At 34.5% G+C, this 20,530-nt stretch overlaps 1 protein-coding gene across 3 annotated transcripts in view; it reads left to right on the top strand.

Moving 5' to 3' along the window:
• Positions 1–20,530, top strand: part of LOC118271327 (synaptotagmin-10) — a 125,224-nt gene that overhangs the window by 81,330 nt on the left and 23,364 nt on the right. For all 3 annotated transcript variants that reach the window (XM_050695872.1, XM_050695873.1, XM_050695874.1), the window contains exons 5-7: positions 2,668–2,790; positions 10,925–11,079; positions 15,939–16,107. In XM_050695872.1, the coding sequence (XP_050551829.1) occupies positions 2,668–2,790; positions 10,925–11,079; positions 15,939–16,107 (447 nt within the window). The remainder of the gene's footprint in view (positions 1–2,667; positions 2,791–10,924; positions 11,080–15,938; positions 16,108–20,530) is intronic.

Raw genomic sequence — 20,530 nt, forward strand, 5'->3', positions numbered from 1 at the left:
TGAAATCAGCGGTTTCATTTAATTTTTATTGTAACTGGATGTGGAATATTTAATTACGTCAACATTTGTATTTTGATATAACCCCCTTATGTTTAAGAAATGAAAGAATGTGCCCCACGTGCTCCCAGCTTCACTGATGGATAGAATGACATTCTTTCTTTGTTGATAAGAACTTATATATGGTTTAAATGGAATAAATGCTTAGACTTTGATTTTGACTTTGACGCGGTTACTTTATTTTTCAGATAGGAAAACCGAAAAAGAACAAATCATTATATTATACGACTAAAGAATCAAACTCCAGACATTGTTCGACAGCAGTTGCTATAATGACTATTCGACAAACGAGCCAGTTATTACATTTTACAAAATCATAAAAACAAAACAATTGCGTTTTATACAAAAACTGTTGTAATATATTTCTTTTAGGTATTATAAAAGTTAAAGACAAAAAGAAAAATCATCTTTCCGACATTTTCCTTAAACGTAAGATTTTCCTAATGAGACCATTTTGAAAAAATAATTTCGCTAAATAAACTCCACCTTTCATTTAGTTTGGAAAACCAAAAAAATATTCTAACAACTCGAATTAAGTACTCTTTCCCATTTGTTTTTCATAAAGACTCGCCTGAAATTGCTGAAATGATGACAAATAGTTGAATTATGTACTTTATGAGGCTTTGGGAATGAAGAAATGGAATGTCAGGTTTAATAACGTAAAGCTTTTTGATCTGGAATAAATACTTAAACAGATCTAAAGATCTAGATTTCAGTGGTAATACCTGATACTATATAATACAAATTGTTTTGACTGGGTCATTGATGGAGTGTAACCACACCAAGTTAGAATACGCAGTTTTAGGTTAAATTTTTAATTGTTAAGCAAAGGGATCACGGTTTTGCTTGATTTATCATTTTTTTTCTGATCTATAGTTCGACTTATATTATTATGTTATAACTTTAAGTGGAGTCGTTATATAGCAAAACCTTCACCTCCTATGCGATTCCATAATATAACTCATAAAAAGTTTGTGTTCAAATAAGTACAACTCTGGCTCAGAAATTAAAAAGTGTGATATTAAACATTGTATTTAATGACAAAAACCATCTTTTATTAATCCTCAAACAGTCTGCATCAATCCAACCTGAAAATATAACATGTCACCTTGAATTACGGTTCATTTCACCTAAATTTTCATACTGACAGATTTAGGACTCATTAGACACGATTAATAACTAAGCCGTAACACTCACGACAGATTAGCTACAATGTTTACTCACTCATCTGAGTAATATCAATGAGAAATTTTCTTATAAAGAAAATGTCTTTTAAACGTTTTTTTTTCTATGAAGTTGAGGAATTGAACGGACTAATGGGTTTTAGATTATCCCATTGAACGTCGTTTAGAATTGAAGAATTTTTATCTATCTATCTGTATCAGGTAGTACCTATAGATGGTACGATTATTATTAAGGCAGGTACATTAATTACTTTTTTGTTGTTATCTAGCTTCGGAATAACGGAATGATTAAGTGATTGCGTGTTTAGTTGATGAGTATCCTTATGGAGGAAGGTGCGGAATATTCCTGTTAAGCACCAATTTTTATTTATTCCACTACATTCAAAACTTATTGCACCAACTAGTTTATGACAAAATTACACTATCACCTAAGTCAGCTCATACCCTGTCTGTATACCAAATTTCATCAAAATCCGTTCTGTAGTTTCAGCGTGATTGACGGATAAGTAAACATCCAAACAAACTGTCACATTTATAATATTAGCGTGATACATTTACCAACCATACCTACATTTATGTTAAAAGTGGACTATACCGCAGGTTCCATATTTTCCCCAGAATTTTAACTTATTGCCAGACAAATTAACAAACAAATTCATTTCAACTTTTCAAATGTGCCTCTACCAGGATTAATTGGCTTTCATTTAGCGTTACCAAGAATTATTAACTAAAATTGTCAATATTCAAGCCCAAAATTTATTTGACCACTTTTTACGTCAATTTTAAAAGCCGACCATAAAATTAGGTTTACCGTGAAACAGTACGCTCTACTGAATATTTTTATTGGCTCGTGGCTGTTAAATTTAAATGGTTATATTTAAACCGTAAATTACATTTAAGAGAGATTGGTTGTAAAGGATGCTGCTTTTATTGTTTCCGATTGGTCTATATTGTTTTTGAAGGTTAATGCCCGAGGTTAAATAGTAATTAAACGATTGGCAGTCTTGTTTAATTGATGTTAGAGTTTAAGTTGCTGTAAATTGTTAATTTATTGTTGTAGGTTAGCTTATTAGGTGCTACAAGTAGGTACGTATGTACATATTTATCCGCGGTGCAAACACATATGACTTAATTTAAACCACATATTGACTGAAAATTTGCAAAAAATGAGCGAAATAGGCCCAGTAGTTAAGGCAAAGAGTCATCAGACCACCGCAGATGGGACCTAGTAGGGCAGATGCCTGATCCTAAACTGTGTAAACTGCGATCTCCAACCTGCCTGCTGCTTGCTAAGCGTGAATCATATGGTAAACTCTCATATGTAGAGGAGGCACATAATCCAACAGTTGACTTTCAAGTTCCATTGATATTGACTTTAGTTCTAATACAAATTCTACAAAATACTAACCTTAGTCCTTGTTTGCAGCCGGAATTGTACAAGAACGAGTTAGTTCGCCAGTCGTCCACTGAGAGTGCTGAACTCGAGTTCTGCGGCAAGCTGCACTTCGCACTCAAATACGACCAGGAAGTTGAGGCTCTCGTTGTCAAGGTAAGATAATTAAATATATTTTTCATTATATAGGGATATGTCTAGTGTGTCAGACTCTTACTGACTAAATACCACTCACTCCTACTCCGGCTTTCCGAGCCGGACCCGTCGGAGTAGTCTGCAGCTTCAGATCAGGCCATGGGGCCTTGCTGAGCCCTACTGGGCCCTATTCGTGGTAGTCCGATGGCTCGTCGAACCGCGCGCGGATTGCGACGCGCCGTACGAACGTAGCATCAAACTTGTCTCGCTTCATATTTAGCAACATAACAATTTTTGCAAATAGTTGGTGATTGGTACTTACAAAGTGTAAACCTTAGCGTGCATACTAAAAATTAAATTAGCTTGTTAACCATTTGGATATACATATAAGATCCATCAAATAATAACGATCAACACATATGAGACCTATAACATATTGAAATTATTCATAAAATTGAAACAACCTTCTCTTAATGAGTCGATTAAATGTAATTAACAATGTTACCTTTAACTCGACAATCACATAAATGGTTGAATTTAATTTACCTGTTAATAGTATGAATATAATCTTAAGGTGTAGTCTGCTATTAATGTTTTAAAGCTCATTATTTTCTTTAGTGGTTTAGCGATCGGATTACTATGTAAGATGATATTGCATTTGAATAAGATAGATGTGTAGTACAATGGCCTATGTCTGTCATGCCGTGTATCGACATTCGACATCGCAGTTACTGTTTGTAGATAGTTTTTGCGTTATTCAGCAACATCAAATAGCTTTGTTTTTGAGGGTGGAACATTATCTAAAGTCGCCTGAGGTGAGGCAAGAGGGATTGTCACACTCTTACTAACTAAAAACCACCCAGTTCTTACTCCTGTACTTCGAGCTTGCCAAGATGGTTGCATTAGTTCTCTGTTTGCTTGAGTATATTTCGAACATTTTGGCCAGCACCAAATCTCAAAGGCGTTGCTTAACCTTATTCATCTTTATTCAAACTTTGCCTCATTGGTCGAGTGGTTGCAAGTGCGATGACAAGGGGTCTCGGGTTCGATTCCCGGGTCGTGCAAAGTATTGTTGAACTATTTTGGAAAAAAATCTCAGTGGTAGCACGGAGTCTGGAATTGTGCCCAGTATATGGCAATAGGCTCACCCCCTATTACATGGGACTTATAACACAAATGGTGAAAAGTAGGTGTACATTGTATAGCGGCATTGCGTGCCGTAATGTGCACCTCTGCCTACCTTCGGGATAGAAGGCGTGACGTTTATTTTGGTTTAAATTCTCTAAATACGTCAAGCAATCTAAATACATGCACAACTAGTCTAATCTCTAAAGTCTATACTCAAAGCGTTTGTAACGCAGTCTTGAATCGATCGATAGTAGTAAGCTCTGTATGGCTAAAGTTCAGCTCACATTGTAATCCCGCCTTTCCCATGAGATAAGGCACGGTCGACAATGCTTTGTATGTGTTTCTATTATAGCTATGACTATTTGTATGGTTGTACCAGCATTATAGAAATGTAATGAAAGGGATAGGTAGAGGTTTATGTTATAATATAACACCGACTTTTTAAGAGTTATGTTACGTGTTCCATATATACGAAGTGAGGTTATTTACAATACCAGACTATGTGTTATTATCCGGAGTTGCAGACAACGTAACAGGTTTTGTATTATATCCGGAACTGTAGACTACGTGACAGGTTACCATTATTCCGGCTCAAAGCAGGAGCAAAAATAGGGTGGTTTTCAGTCAGAAAGAGTCTGACACTGCCATTGCCTCATCCAAGCATGTTACAGTATGTTAAATTAAAATGTTTCATAATGCTTGTCAGTAAAATAATAAATATTCTGACATATTTCAAATATTCATTTCAATTTTGAATTTGAAGTCTATTGAATAAGAGTAGCCTTGTCAAAATCGCTTGGCAACAGCCATTACAAAAGAGCCAACAAGATATTGTTTTCCTAGTATCAAATACATAAAACATAAATAGAGGACAATGACCTCTTACTAGATAATTATTTTTCTAACAAAAACATGATCCCAGAGCAGCGGACTGACTAGCGGGTGACCGGGGCTTCGGTTCGAAAAGCAGGAGTAGGATTTTTAGTCTATACATATAATAAAATCGTAGAAAAGTGCTGTCTGTACATTGAAAATAAACATAAAAAAAATAGCAGGGGTTATTGTTATGTCGAAGTCGAACCCAAAAATGTAATTAACTTTTTTTTGTCTGTTTGTCTGTTTGTCTGTTTATCTGTTTGTCTGTTTGTCTGTTTGTCTGTGTGTCTATGCGCGCTAATCTCAGAAACGGCTGATCCGAGTTGGATGCGGTTTTCACGAATATATTATGGTATGCTTCAATTTACATTTAGTGTTTGTTTCATGTCAATCGGTTCATAAATAAAAAAGTTATGTCAAATTAAAGAATCACGTCGAACACTATTCTATGCTTATACCATTAATCTCGGCCACTATTTGACGGATTTGGTTGAAATTTGGTACAGATATAGTTTAGAACCTTAGAAGCCTTGGGACATAGGATAGTTTTATTTCAAAAATCAAAAAATAAAAATAGAAATAGATCGCGCTATGGTTTCGTTACATTCATTTGGTTGGGTATCGGCCGAGCGCTTCGGTACTATCGTAGAAAAAGTGTATTATCAGTCGTATGATTATTTGTCTGTAGTGGTCCTGCTGTATCGTATATTCTAAATAAATTGGTTTCGTTGTATTTGTCAATTAATAAGTTTATTTGTTGGGTTTTTCTGGTTAAATTATTTAACGTAGGTTTAGTTTGATATCGATTATTAGTAGTTACTGTAGTTAGTTTTTTAATAAAATTGTAAGTCTAATTTATTAATTAATTAGATAGATTAGATTTAAGTCGTTTCTTTTAAATTATTTAGTTTAAGCTTGGTTATTATAGCATAGAGGATTGGAGGATGGAGGTTGTAATATAATTTCTTTTTTAAATGTTATAAATTCGTAATTCGTAGCTTTCTTTAGTTTTAAGTTAGTTTTCATCTTAAGTTCGGAAAGATTATAATATTTCTTTAGTTTAAGTCCGTTTTTAAACAATTTTTTCAATGCCCTAAGTGAGTATACATCTATTAAATTCAAACGCAGAGCTCATTATGTTGATTTTTGAAGAGTTCCCTGGAATATCTTCTACGTCTCATTTTTGAAGAGATTCCGCGAGATTGGGAACTATGTGGTTAAAACCAAAAATTTGCCGGAAGTCACTATTCCGCGCGAACGAAGTCGCGGGCAAAAGCTAGTTAGTAATAAGTCTGACTCCCTCTCGCCTCACCCAATGCTTGAGAAGTCTTTGAATAACTTAAAAAATAAAGCATAAAATATACTTGAAATTAAATTAATTAATTAGTACATTACGTTGACTTCGGGACCTTGTTTCAAAACTAAAATACAGGCGAAATAGGTAATTACTATTAGGATGTTAAATAGAAAAAAGTAGCTTTATTTTTCTTCTTAAATAAATAATATATTGACCTAGTTTGTGTTTTCTTTTGTATCGAGGTTGTATTTCGTAAAGTCATGTCTAAACCAATTATTTGTGTTGTAGTTTCAAGTTTCAAAGTAAAAAAATATACCTTCTTATAAACTTGTTAAAAAGTAAGTACTTTATAAAAGTGTAACATAAAATATTGTCTTTACTCATATGACAACAGGTGAAAGGTGAACGCAAGTGATTATGGCCGTTTCCATCAACCATCCGTAGACCATCTCTTAACTAAGAGTTACTTAACTAAACTAAACCCCTTTTTTTCGAAGGGAGAGAATCCTTGATTGACTTCTTCTGTCTTGGGCAAAGGGTGACGTCAAAGTCAAAGTCAAAGTTAGTTACTGACTAAAAGCTACTCCTTTCTACTAGTCCGCAGCTCCGGATTAGGTATCAGCCCTACTGGGCCCAATCTGTGGTGGTACGCGCGGTACTCATGGGAAACTAACCCCTTATCTTACGTATCACTTAAAACTAAGGTTGTTGAAAACCAAAACGCTGTTGTGCCACCTAAATTCAGGGGCTCCTTAAAATTTAAGAACTGTTGGCGAAACGAGGCGTGATTCGCACAAAATAACCCATGAAAAGTAATTAATAATTAACAGATTTCCAGATCCACCGCTCCAAGTAATAAATGTTCTACGTTCCAATAAATCAGTTTCCAACTTCCCAATAGAAATTTCACACTACAATCCGGTCTCCAGCCCACAATACGGTACCAATTTGTTATTATTTACTCAGTTGGAACACCCAATATCGTGATAACGAGGCCATTCACCCCAATACTGAGCCCAGGGTTGAAAACCGCGGAATTGGCAGCAGAGCGGCTGTTACTGCAAATTAATCATTTTATAACCGTCCTAAACGTTATAATGTTATATTTATAAATAGTACTCGGCGTTGGTTATGAAATATCATCGTTTCTTGGAAATTGCTTGGGAGGATAAAATATTTAATAACAGTGATGATGAAACGATAAACAATAAGTGATTTGTTTATGATCATTTTGGTGGTAGTTTAAAAACTTAAACTATGTAGTTACACTTACTGTTGGCGTTTGTGACAGTTGCGTGTGGCCTGTTTGCGGTGACACTAACTTAAAGATTAAACAATATTAAAAAAAGGGTGAGGAAACTGGTATTCTCATGCAAAAATTGGTCATTTACGAGTTAAGCCTGTATGTATTAAATTATCTCAACCTTTTCTAAAAGTTAAGACACTATTACATATTGTGCTTTAAAATAGCATGCTAAAAGGCGTTTTATTGAGCAAGCATGACCGAAATGAGCATGCTAATTTTGAGCAACATTCCAACATTATGCAACTAAGTGACAAGTGCTCAATTTTAGCATGTCTACGTGCTTGCAATAAGCTGGTATAATGTTGATTAACTTAGAGTTAAAACCAAAACATCAGCAGTTATTGCCCAGTTAGAAAGTATTCAAGGAGATTTTTTTAACAATAAAAAAAATGTTATAGACATACCTTTTCAAATGTTTTTCGGTCTAGACTAGCATTTTTGACCTTGAATTTCTTTACCTAGACAGTTAAAAAAGTTTGTAGACACAAACTTTCTTTATATCCGAAACTGTGCCAAATGAGGGACGATTTGTGAAAAATTTACAATCTTTTCAAATCGAATCAACTCGGTTAAGCAAAGCGATCATTTATATCAACTACGCCTTCATCTTGTTCCAATCCAAAATTTTCACGTCAGCATGAAAAAAACATGGCGACTGGACATATTTTTGGGGTCCGTTAATGAAAAATAATGTTAAAATTCACGGACATTTTGTGTTCTTGAAAATTACGATTGCTTACCAAATGACTCGTGTACCTACTTGGTGACTCGCCTCTACCATAAAAAAATATAAGCAATTGAAAAGATAAGCAATCGGCGCCGCCCATGAACATTTGAAACACCAGTGGCGTTACAAGTGTGTTACCGGCCTTTTGGGGGTTAGGAATTTGAGGATTGTTAAGGATTTGGAGATTGGGCGTCCGGTAAACCCCCATATACGACGAAACACAATATTATAAGCTTTGTTTCACGTCGTTTTTCTATGAGGCCGTGGTCCGGTCCGCCATGGCTCTTCCACACTTAAATAGTATCCAAAACTACTGGTATAACTGAATCCAACTCACACTTGCCCATTTTCAATCAATCGTCCTAACACAATGTCCGATAACAAAGTCTTATCAAATTAAGGCCAGGATTTGTAACAAACTTAAGATAAAGTTCAAATCTTTAATGTCTTGGAAAATAATGTGTAATGATCTTAATTAAATTTTGTCACTTATAGGCCATGACCTTTCAAAGTATCTTGAACTTTGCGCACGATTTTGATTTATAGACTTTGTGGCGCAGGTAATAGGGATCAAGTTTAATAACACGACGGAGTAGGCTTACAGTCCGCCCACGTGTCGTAATTTTTTAGGGGTGTTCCTTTTGTGGTGTTAGCATAGCTGTCGGCACAAAAATTGCATGTTGTTGTATTAAGTGATATATTAACTGATATGTTTTAATGAGAAGAGAAACTTCCTTAGCTTCTATAGTTAGGTACTATCCGATTATTACTTCATTAACAGCCTATTAGTGGCCGCTGCTAACTAAATTAAAATTAAATTAAAATTAAAATTATATTACTTAGACACTTTTAATTTGTAAAAACATATATTATTAACATAGAGATTCAGCGACCCCACAGTCAAACTATTAAAACGGTTTTGTGGGGCTTAGTATATTGTAATGTAATTATATGGAAATTGAATAAATAAATAAATAAAAATAAATAAAGGCCAAAGCATTAATCACCACGTTTACTCAATGTGGGTTAGCGATTTGAGAGACTGGACTTATAATTAGAAATTATAAACCCAGGTTTTCTCAAGATGTTTTCCTTCACCGTTTTTCAGTGGTGTCCAAATAATCTTAAAAAGTACATATAACTCGGAAAAAGTAACATTGGTACTTACCGTTGGTAGATCTTCGTGCATGAGGAGCGGACGTTCTAAACATCCGGGTCACTACGACATTTTTGTTTCGATTAGAGATAAGTACAATCTACATTTTTGTTTTATTTTATACATAATTATGATAGGATTACAAGCTACAATCGAAAATTAGAGAAATACGGTATGGTTATTGAACCGTTAATTTAGCATATATTATTATTTTACTCTACAGCAATCTGTTTTGGTTTATAAGATTTGAACAGTAATGAAATTGAAACCTTGGCAACGTACGTTGTCAGCTTAAAAGAGATAAAAGAAAGATTCTTACGATTTACGCCTACGCATGACAAATGGGTCGCTCAGCTTTAAGCCTCATCACCTCAGGTGTCAATAAGGACCAATTTCGTTTGGCACTCAAAATTAATTGCTTCATATTATTATATTTGATTAACCAGCCATTTGTATGGGTAGCATGGAAATTAATTAATTTATTGGCGTAGAGCACGTGTGGGAAATGTCAGAGGAATTAATGTCCAAAATTGATTGGCGCTTGTGTGTTTTTTGGGACTTATTATGTAGGCTTCGTTTATATTGTTGTCATATGGAAATGTACCTTAATGGAAAGTAAAGCTTGACTCAAGTCCTATAACTTAGGGCTCGTAACATATCTGGTGAAATGAAGGTGTTATATTTGGAGAAACAAAATCATGAAGTTATGTAATGTATTGTAAAATAAACTTAAAAGACTTTACCTTTATCATAATTTCGTGAGACATACAAAATTAATTATTATGTTATCGGCTTACTCACGTAACTGTTTGACGAGGAACTCGATTAGTTTCATATTCATGAGCAGCATTCCGCGATACACGATGCGGCGATTGCGTTGCTATTCGAGTTAAAACTAGTTGAGTTCGTCGAACAGGTTACATGAGTAAGCTGATAACATAATAATCAACGCGTTTACTTTCATTAAATTAGTTTCTATTCAGTGTGTCGACCACGGATCATCCAATCAATCTGAAGATAAAAGTTTTAAGACGTTGCTACTCGTAATCGTCTTTTATTATTATCCCACAAAAAAGTTAAATTTAATATTTAACATTGAAACCCACGCATTAAAGCATAAAAGCCATAGCCTTTAGGCTTTTATGATTTTATTAAACTCCCAAAAATAGATTTCTTTTCGGTTAAAATTTAGTTTTTATACTTTAAACGTTATTAAAAAATAATGTTAATAATAGTCGTTGTCTGTGTCAGTCTGTCAGTTAGTCTTTTAATCACCAAATTGCCAGCAACAGAAGAATTTTACAAAAAACATTTTGATAGGTTACCTATTTATAAAGCTCTTAGCAGTTATTGCCGAACAGATGGGGCCCAGTAGGGCTGATGCCTGATCCGGAGCTGCAGCTTACCTGGCAGGTTTACTGGGGCTTTGGCTCGAAAAGCAGGAGTAGGAACGGACTGGTTTTTAGTCAGTAAGAGTCTGACACTTCTCTGTTTTCGGCGAGGCGAGAGAAGTAATTAGATGATATTCCCCCTTAAAAAAATTTGACACAATAAAAGACTCATTGTGTCTCGCGTTGATGTCTGCGCTCCCGGCATACTATGGGTTAAAGCTCTTAGCACTTGTTGCCATTGCTTTATGCTAAATCTTCTCTTTCTCTTGTCCAGATATTCGAGGCTCGTGATCTCCCCATCAAGGACGTGACGGGCAGCAGTGACCCTTACATCAAGGTCTTCCTACTCCCTGACCGTAAGAAGAAGTTCCAGACCAAGGTCCATCGCAAGAACCTGAACCCTGTGTTCAATGAGACCTTCTTGTTCAGGTAAGAAGATAATATCAGGTATCATGTTGAAAGTTATTGGAATTGTGATTGTATGTGGTGGTATCTAAAGTTGATTTTTTAATATGGTGGTCGTTAGAGATAAAATGGTGATGAGGGAGCTCATCTCTTACACGTTTGTCCGGTATAAATATTTAGCATCAATTTAGATGATTTTTTTTCGTAAAATGGTATTCTTATTTTAAGTGATTTATTGTATCTTCTAACTGCCGATTTCAATAACTAATCTCAATACATAATCTTTGAATTAAGATCGATTTTTGATTGATTAGTTCTATTGAGTTTCTGTCAAAAATTAAGATTGATCCAAAGATTTTGGATCAAGATCGGTTATTGAAATTAGCAGTAAGACAAATAACTTACATTAGTGTAATCATCTCACTAGCTTTTATTTACAGAACTTCAAACACTTTTAACTAAAAACATTTCCCTATCTTCTATCCCTTTGGATCAAACAATGGGAGTAACCGACTAACACAAAGAAACACAAACTAATCCTAATCAAATTTATAAGGATCAAATTTAATGCCCATCAATATCATCAAGTTCTCAAGATCGGTGTCGTCTTAAAATTCTATTTCGGCTTTAATCCATCCCTTGGGATTTTGGTCGCAGAATTTTGGTAAAATTTCAACAAAATATTAGTCTTGTAAAGTGCCACCTGACTCTCCAAGTTACAGTCTGGTAATCGAGTTTACAGTTAGTTTTCATCTTGACGTTAATTGTACTTCGCTTTAAAAGTATCATCACAGTTCCCGGAATAGAAAGTTTCGTTATTAAATTTAGATTAAGACTAAGCGATAACAGGTCGGTGGTGTTTAGCTGTAGGTGTATCATAAATGCTTATTACATTTGTATAATAAATGGAGGGATTAAGTTGTAATATAATTTACTCACGATTCATAGAGGGTGTTCGACTAGTTTCAAGCTATGACAGGGGTTTGAAATCATGAGTAGAATGCATGCGTAGCTCAAGTATACGAAGTATTAATAGTAGGGAAGCTATCCATAGCACACATTCATAGTTCGCATATTTCGATATAAAAAAATTGCTTAGTTAAGTCCATTTCCGCCAGCGTTAAGCTATGTATACCAATTAATATGATTGGTATACGCGAAACGCATCTACAGCAACGTAGCATAGCACATATCTGATGGAAAAACACCCTTAAGGTTCTATTACTAATTTTACCTTCGAAAGGCAAAACATTTTGACATAATTTACAAATATTCCAACATTATCAGCAAATTAATGATCCCACTGGGTTCATTAACTCTTAGTTCACCCTTGTCCATAATACCTTTTATACGGAACTACAACATGAAATTGTTCACGAAACAATTTACAAAAACCCTCATAGGTCTTCAGAGGTTTAATTTGAGAAAAAAGTACTTAGCAAAAAATAAAGTTTGACGTCTAAAATAATCTGAAATGTTCCACGTTAAATTGACTTGAAAGTTTATCCATAAAACTCTCAGAGGCTTCTACAAAGTTCAGCAAATCTTCATAATTACATCCGAGAGGTTGACAACCTGTGCTAGTGTGGGTTGGATGAGAAAAATGCCTAATCTGTATGCAGAACAAATAAATTGACAAGCTTCGGAACTTTTTGTTCAGAGGTCAAACACCTTACCTGGAGAAATGGGGTTGACAATCACAAGTTTGGCTGCGAATGGGACCATTTGGGTCAGATGTCACGTTTGAATAAATCTTTGGTCTTGTTGTAGTATAGTGAGAATTAATCTTGAACTGGAAGATTCGGGTTTTATATTATGATAATTCATTTTTTTGATTTACCATTTTGACAATAGTAAGGGTAGATTTATTGCAATTAATGATGTCCATCATGGAATTAAACAGAATCAACATTCTACACCATGATTTTCGCCTTGTCAGACGTTTGGTTAGCGGAACGTCACACATAAGAAGAGTAGAGATGGTGACTAATGTAGTCTTCTGTGCCATCAGCATACCTTTAGAGTTTTAATACTTTCTTCTGCCCGAGGCTTGGTTCGCGTTCCCGTAGGATAAAAAACCCATATTTGTTATTCCAGACCACAATCTATCTTTGTTCCAAACAAATCGGTCCTTTTAGCCGTTTGGACGTGACACATACACAATCTTACAAACTTTTGCATTTATATGACTTTCTGTAAATGTCAAAAATTTTTGAATATATAAATTATTATAACTCCGAAGAATAAAATTCCTCTTCAGAATGGAAATACGATAAAGTCTTTTATAATAACCGAAATCTTTGGATAATCTTTATTATTGAAATGTTTTGTTAAATATTAAAGTCGAGATAAGCGGACTACGTTCAATGGTTTGTATAAAATGTGTGTCTGTATTCGTCATGTACAAGTAATCGGTTTTATATAGAGATGGAACTTTTTTTTATTATGTTTGACTTGACTTATGATTGGATTTGTCTTGAATGACAATTCTTTCTGCAATCATTGTGATGGGGGAGATCCTTTTAAAATGGTTGCCAGTTAGATATTGGTTTTGGAATGATATGAAACAAGATCTTGGCTCCTAGAAGATGATTACAATTATTTCTTTCCTTTTTCATATATTTTACTAATACTTTCTAGACATAGATTGCATACAAAGCAAGTTGATATTTATCTCCTTGAGGTGACATATTTCTTTATCTGTATTGTCAATCTTTTCCACGACCAGAAATAGATAGATTTTTTGTTCTGTATCTATTACTAGGAAAACTGTTACCTGTCTAAATGCTAAGTTATTCAGGGCAAGAAGATAAATTTCAACCCTGAAACCCTAAACAATTGGACTAAACCTTTTCCAATTCCAGTATTTTCTCTGGAAGTCAAAGTCTTGAATTTATAACCTGTGGCTTTAAGAATGTTGGGCTTCACAACATGTATGCCAACCAAATGCTTATCTCTTATAGGAATTGTATACTAGAAACGTCTCATAGCAGTAAAGTCAGATACTAATTTGTATATCATGGCAAGCCAGTGGATTCAGGTGGTGGCTTGTCCTTCTACGTGAAGGACTAAGGAAGAGGCCTATGTTTAACAGTGGATGTCTTTCAGCTGATGATGATGATATCATGGCGAGTTGTGGTGACATGGGCACCAATCAGCTGCAAGCGTTTGATGACCTACGCAATACGATACTACGTTGTTTCATGCTTATGTATTTCTTTAGGAATTATTCTATCAACCTCAACATCTTGATGTCTTTCAACAGAAATCGTACATTGACTTACATCAGTAAATATGTTTGAAAGACAAAGTCTAAGATGCTTGGTGATCGAACTGAGAGTGTACATCAATCTTTGTTTGTGGATGCATTAAGGTACTAACAGAAAGAGTGTTGCTGAGTATCTGTCAAGATGTATAAACATACTAAGTATTTTTGAGGTGACACTGTGGTTATAGTATAGAAGTTCGTCTTTACTCTGTGTCTGAAAATAAGCTTATTTATATTGTTGTTCTATGTGTGATGCTTAAGGTTGAATATTGATGTTAGACCAAAATGTTTTTAATAGCATTATTATATTAGTGTAGTTGACAAAAATCAACATCAACGTATCCTATAAGTTACTACTGCTGACCAAAGACCTATTCTCGCACAGATAAGGTTTGAGCATTGATCACTACGCTTGCTAAATGTGGGTTGGCGATTTCAAACTTATAATTAGAAATTATAAATGTAATAATAAGCCCAGGTTTTCCTATGAGGTTTTTTTCACTGTTAGTCAGTGGTACCTTTAATCTTAAGAAGTACATACAACTAAAGAAATGAAAATATCCATTGGTACTTGCCGTTGGTAGGTTTTTAATCCTTCCGGGCCACTACGACATTTTGTTGTTGACCAAGAATATTATTATGACGACATAATTATAACTATGTGTAAAGGACGATATAATTTTTTACCGTTCCTAAATGTCATAAAATTGTTTATGGCTTATGACTAAGATTTTTGTGATAGATAAAAGAAGTCCTTTAGATATCTGTGTACATGACAAACTAAGAAAATAACTAGCGGTCGTAAATTACAGAATTACACTCGAAGAATTATTTCGACATTGTTTATAATAAAAATTCAACGCATGCAGTCTTTAGGGTCCATTTCGATCAGGCGCATTCAAGTGCTTTCCTCTCACTCCAAGTATCAATTTCAATCCTCTTGAGACGTTGCGTTGTACGCTCTTAGGAACTATATTTTGCAGTGTTGCAGTTTTATATATTTTTAAGTACATACTATACTTGTTATAAATTAACTTCATTATGTCTCGTGTATCAAATGAGACCGTCAAAAATTAAGTGTTAGTTTTGGTCTTCAGATGAAGCACAGCTTTTTGTGTTTTGACTTTGAAATGTTTTTAATAGAAAACTTTACTATGGATTGTATTCCGTAATTATGTCTTACCGCCATACTCACTTGACCTATTCCTTAATAACGATTTTGGTCTGAAAACAGTTGTAAAGGGCTTGGTTACGTAACCGTAAAATGACTATAAATACGGCAGTAAATAGGACAAGTGATTAGCATACAGAGGAGCGTTTTCCAAAAAGATTGAATACTTACGTAACATGTGTTCCTTTTTGGGATTAACAACAACTATTACTACGTACATATATTATTCAATAGGCTCACTCCCTATTACATGGGACTTATAACACAAATGGTGAAAAGTGGGTATACATTGTATAGCGGCATACGACGTGTCGTAATGAGCACCTCTGCCTACCCCTTCGGGTATAAAAGGCGTGACGTTGCTGCTGCATATATTATACATATTATTCTTTATATTATGCGTATCTTTTTTCTTGTCAATCTAATCTATTTTTCTTTCCACAGCGTTCCATACGAGGAGCTACGTCAGCGCTACATCCAATTCTCTGTGTATGACTTCGACCGGTTCAGCCGACATGATCTGATCGGCCATGTGGTCCTCAAAGGTCTGCTGGAGTCTGCTGACCTGCACCAGGAGATTGAGTATACCATGAACATCCTGGCTGCTCCACAGGTAAGATATCATAACGGTTTTCTTTGATGCTTCTTATTATTTTGATTCTTCTCTGAATATGCAGTAAACAGGTATTCTTCTATTAAATTCTCAGTGTATGGAAAAAGGTGATATTCATGTTATTAATTTTTTTCCTGGTCTCGTCCAAATAACTTTCAGGTTACATCATGTTACAATTAAGATATGCTTTAGAAATTCTGAGAAATAGTCAACATATGTCAAAATATCCCAAAATTATTTTGAGACGAAAATAAATTAGGATTACAAAAAATCAATCAAAATTTTCTCACAATATTATGACGTTTCAATAACTCGATACGAGTATAATTAATTAATCATGGTTGCAATATTCCTTCGAATTAATTTCATTTACCCGTACACAAGGTCGAACATCGTTGTAGCCTTAAGCGGGGACCAAAGGACCAAACTCATTAATCATTGTCTGTTTCTTACTTGGTCCTTTCTGGTCCTGCGAGTTTTTGGCTGCCTCGTTGGTTGGGTGATTGCAAATATGATTGTTAGATCTCAGAATAGATTACGGTTTTTCATGATATAAATTATAAATTATATTTATGGGTATCTCGTGACTTTGTATATTATTTAATTGTGAAAATTTTTTTAGTGATACATTACTAATACTTTTGATATTGCTAATGTACTCTGGCTATGGTATTCACTTACCATCAGGGGGTTATCACTACCAAAAAGTATAAAATTAGCTTTACACAATTTACTACGTAGTGGTAAATGGATAGAAAAAGAAGCAAGGCTCCACAATATAGTGGCTTTTTAATTAGTACCCGTAACTAATTAAAAAACCACCGTATCATATACGGCAATAGGCTCACTTTCTATTCAAAAGCACTCAAAACCATAACCAGGAAAAAGGGTATAACTCACCCAGTCACTTTTACCCTCGCGAATAAAAGCCATGTCACCGCTTTGTGGTCCTTTGAGTCGCGAAGGTTACACCTTTTATCTTGCACCTTCCCAGGTGTGGTGTCGTGAATATAAAGCAGGTGACCTAATTTCCCAAGGTTATTTTGATGGGACATTAAGATAATATCAGCTTCCGTGTTTATCCATAAGAAAGTTATGTGTACATTCAATATTTTGTTTGTAGAACTTTCCCTGAAACGCTTTTCGTGTTGTCGGGTGTAATTATTATTTTTTTGTTGTATGTTTTATTTTAGGCGTTTTGTCTTTAGTGATAATTATTGTGTTTAGTTTTGTAGCGGTCTTAGAAGTTAATGTATATGTGTATAATGAAATGCTTTTACTTCATGTTAGTTAAACGTGACTTCTAATATCGCTTTCATAAATCTACTTTTGTGTTTATGGTTTTGTTTTATTCCCTATTACACATCGTATACAGAAATGTCTTAGTAGTAGCACGGGTCTGGAATTGTACTCAGTATATGGCAATAGGCTCATCTATTACATGGGACTTCTAACACAAATAGTGAAAAGTGGGTGTACATTGTATAGCGGCATTAAGTGCGCCATACCTTTGCCTAAAAAGGCGGGTTCGGAGATAAAAAAGGAGTGACGTTGCATATTTATTTAAAAAAAACTTCAAATTTAATCCCACAATTTAATAAAATTAATTACAACTGGATCAAGTCTACCAGCTGCCTTTTATTGACTAGTATTAAACCCCTCATAATGCACATGTGCTATTCAAAAGTATATTTTATTACTATAATTAGTTAAGTCATAATTTCTAAAAACTTTTGGGCGAAACTCTATGAAAACATATATTTTTTTATTATTAAATTTCGAGTAATTTAACTTTGAAATTTTTGATTTCGAAATGCGTTTGGTATTTACATTCCAGACAGTTTATTAATTTTTCGAGTGATTTTTAATTTTCTCTAATAATTTAAACGAGGTTTAAATTGTCAGCCAATTTTGAATTATTTTGTTTTTCTGCTTTATATTGTTGTTTTTAACCATTTTTATTGTATTGTATCTAGACATGATACTAAGTTGGTCTAGACGAGAAACATATTACTCTGGAGTAAATTCGTTTCATCACTATTGGTCACGCTTGGTGGTCACGCTATATGTCATCAATATGACGTCACATGACATTTCAGTTGTATCAAAGAGCGTTGCTGCCCTGTCTCTAGCAAATGTGTCCACTAGTTGATTCTTCTGACATTGGTAGGTTGAGAAGAGTCGGTAGCATAATTATATGTGTTCTTCTTTGCTTGATAATATTATGGTTCATTCCGTTTAGTGTGCTTTTTCACCAGAGATGTGCTATGCTACGTTGCTGTTGATGCGTTTGTCTTACACCAATCATGTTAATTTTTACACATAGCTTAGTGCTGGTGGAAACGGACTCAGCTAAGCTTTTTATTTGGAAAGATGCGTGCTATGGATGGCTTCTCTACCATCGTCACACAGTTTCACAGCTTAGCTATAACATCTTCGTAGCATAGCTACATAGCAAATCTCTAGTGGAAAAGCACCCTTAATGAGATATAAGTCACAAAATATAAAATGCGCACTTTTGATACGCCAAATTGAATTATTCGGGTATTGAAAAGCTTAAAATGAACCACTCAATTGCAATGAGTTGCCGTAAATAAAATGTATGAATAATATTTTACTCCATTATTTCTTTTTTTACTACAAAAAGGTACAATAATCGAAATCATAAAGTTTAATGAAAAAAAGTCGTTACGTTGTTTTAAAAAAAGCAATAACTTTAAATCGTTATGTCTTAAAGTTATTTTTTATTATTTCTCCTTTCTTCGCCTTATTCTTTATGAACCTGTGTTTTTAAGACGGTATAGTTAAAAGTTTTGGAAAAAGATAAAATATAATCTAGAAAATTGTTTTCAAGTTCTTTTTGTATCACATTGTTTTTGATGTATGTATGTTCAATTGTTATTTTTTAACCAACTTAAAAAAACTAGGCCTTATGTTTGACAATTATAACATTTATGTATGTTTGTGATTATCTTTCGTTTGGCTGAACCGATTTTTATGCGATTTTCAGTAAAATATTTTCCAGAATTAACAAATGGTAGCCGGTTCCTTTTTTTTAGAAAAGTATTTTTTGTAAATTACTTTATGATTACCATAAGTAGGATAAAATGATAATAGGTTTTTAATTAATATTCCTAGATACCAGTTCAAAATCTGTCTCATCATCTCTAATATACCTTTTGACCTTTAAAACAAAGCTTGGGTATAGAATATACACATCTTCGTACACGTAGGACAAACAATATATCATTGTATCGACAGGTTAATTATTATATTCCATGTGAGCTAGTAAAGGGGCTTAGATATTGAGGCTGCGAGAAATACTTAACGATTTATTTTTTAAGGGGGAGATATCATCCAATGACTTCTGCCACCTTGAGCCTCCTGAGTGAGGCGAGACGGAGTGTCAGACTTTTACTGACTAAAAACCAGCCCGTTCTTATTCTTGATTTTCGAGTTGGAGGTACGGTAACCCGCTAGGTAGTTCAGTCTAGGCAGCTGCGGGTCGACATCAGCCCTAATGGGCCCCATGTGTGGTAATCTGATGGCTCTTTCAGGCGCGCATGAAATATGACTGGTTCTTGTCGGACGACCCGCTACCCTTGTTCGCTGCCTACTTTCTTGTTTACATATAAGATAGAATAAAGAATAGTAAATAGGAGATCAATTAATCATAACATTCGGGATATGAATGCAGACACTGTCACTGAAAACTTTGAAAATTGGAAAACAATATAATTATAATTAATAATAATTATTATTAACTGATTCGGAAATCAGCCTTGAGGCTTATTTATCATTCACATTTTATCATTCGAGGCAACATTAGGCATAAAAAATTTAATTAGACCGTAGCACCTATGGCTTTTTTCTAAAACGTTGCTAAAAAGCTTCCAGTGTGCACACAGCGTTACATTACGTTTTCTCTACCTAATTAAATTTACCGCGAAGTAATTTTTCTTCATAATATTGTTCTCTTATATAAAAGCTTTTTTCTTGGTGCGTATTTTTTATCATGACTGTTTTGTTGGTGGTGGTCGCTAACTGGCCTGGTCTCTAACCGGTGTTCAATATTCGGGTGGGGTTCATAGTATATTTTTTAAACGTTGCCCCACGCAATAATTTTCGCCTGTCTCGTGAGTGCGTTTACAAACATACAAGTTTACATACACATGACATCCAGACCCGAAACAAAATTTGTGGATCACACAAAGAGTTGCTCCGTGCGGGAATCGAACCCGCTACACGTTCCGCGGCGGCCGGTTGCCCAGCCAATGCACCAACCGTGCAGTCAAATATATTATATTGTAACAATGTTTGACAAACTACTCCTTTATTACAAGAGACTTACAATATCCCTAGCCAAAAGGGAATATCACATGAGAAATTGTGTTGTGTAACCATGACAACGCGATGTAAAAGT

The sequence above is a fragment of the Spodoptera frugiperda genome, chromosome 9 (genome assembly GCF_023101765.2).
Source record: "Spodoptera frugiperda isolate SF20-4 chromosome 9, AGI-APGP_CSIRO_Sfru_2.0, whole genome shotgun sequence".
NCBI classification, from domain to species: Eukaryota; Metazoa; Arthropoda; class Insecta; order Lepidoptera; family Noctuidae; genus Spodoptera; species Spodoptera frugiperda.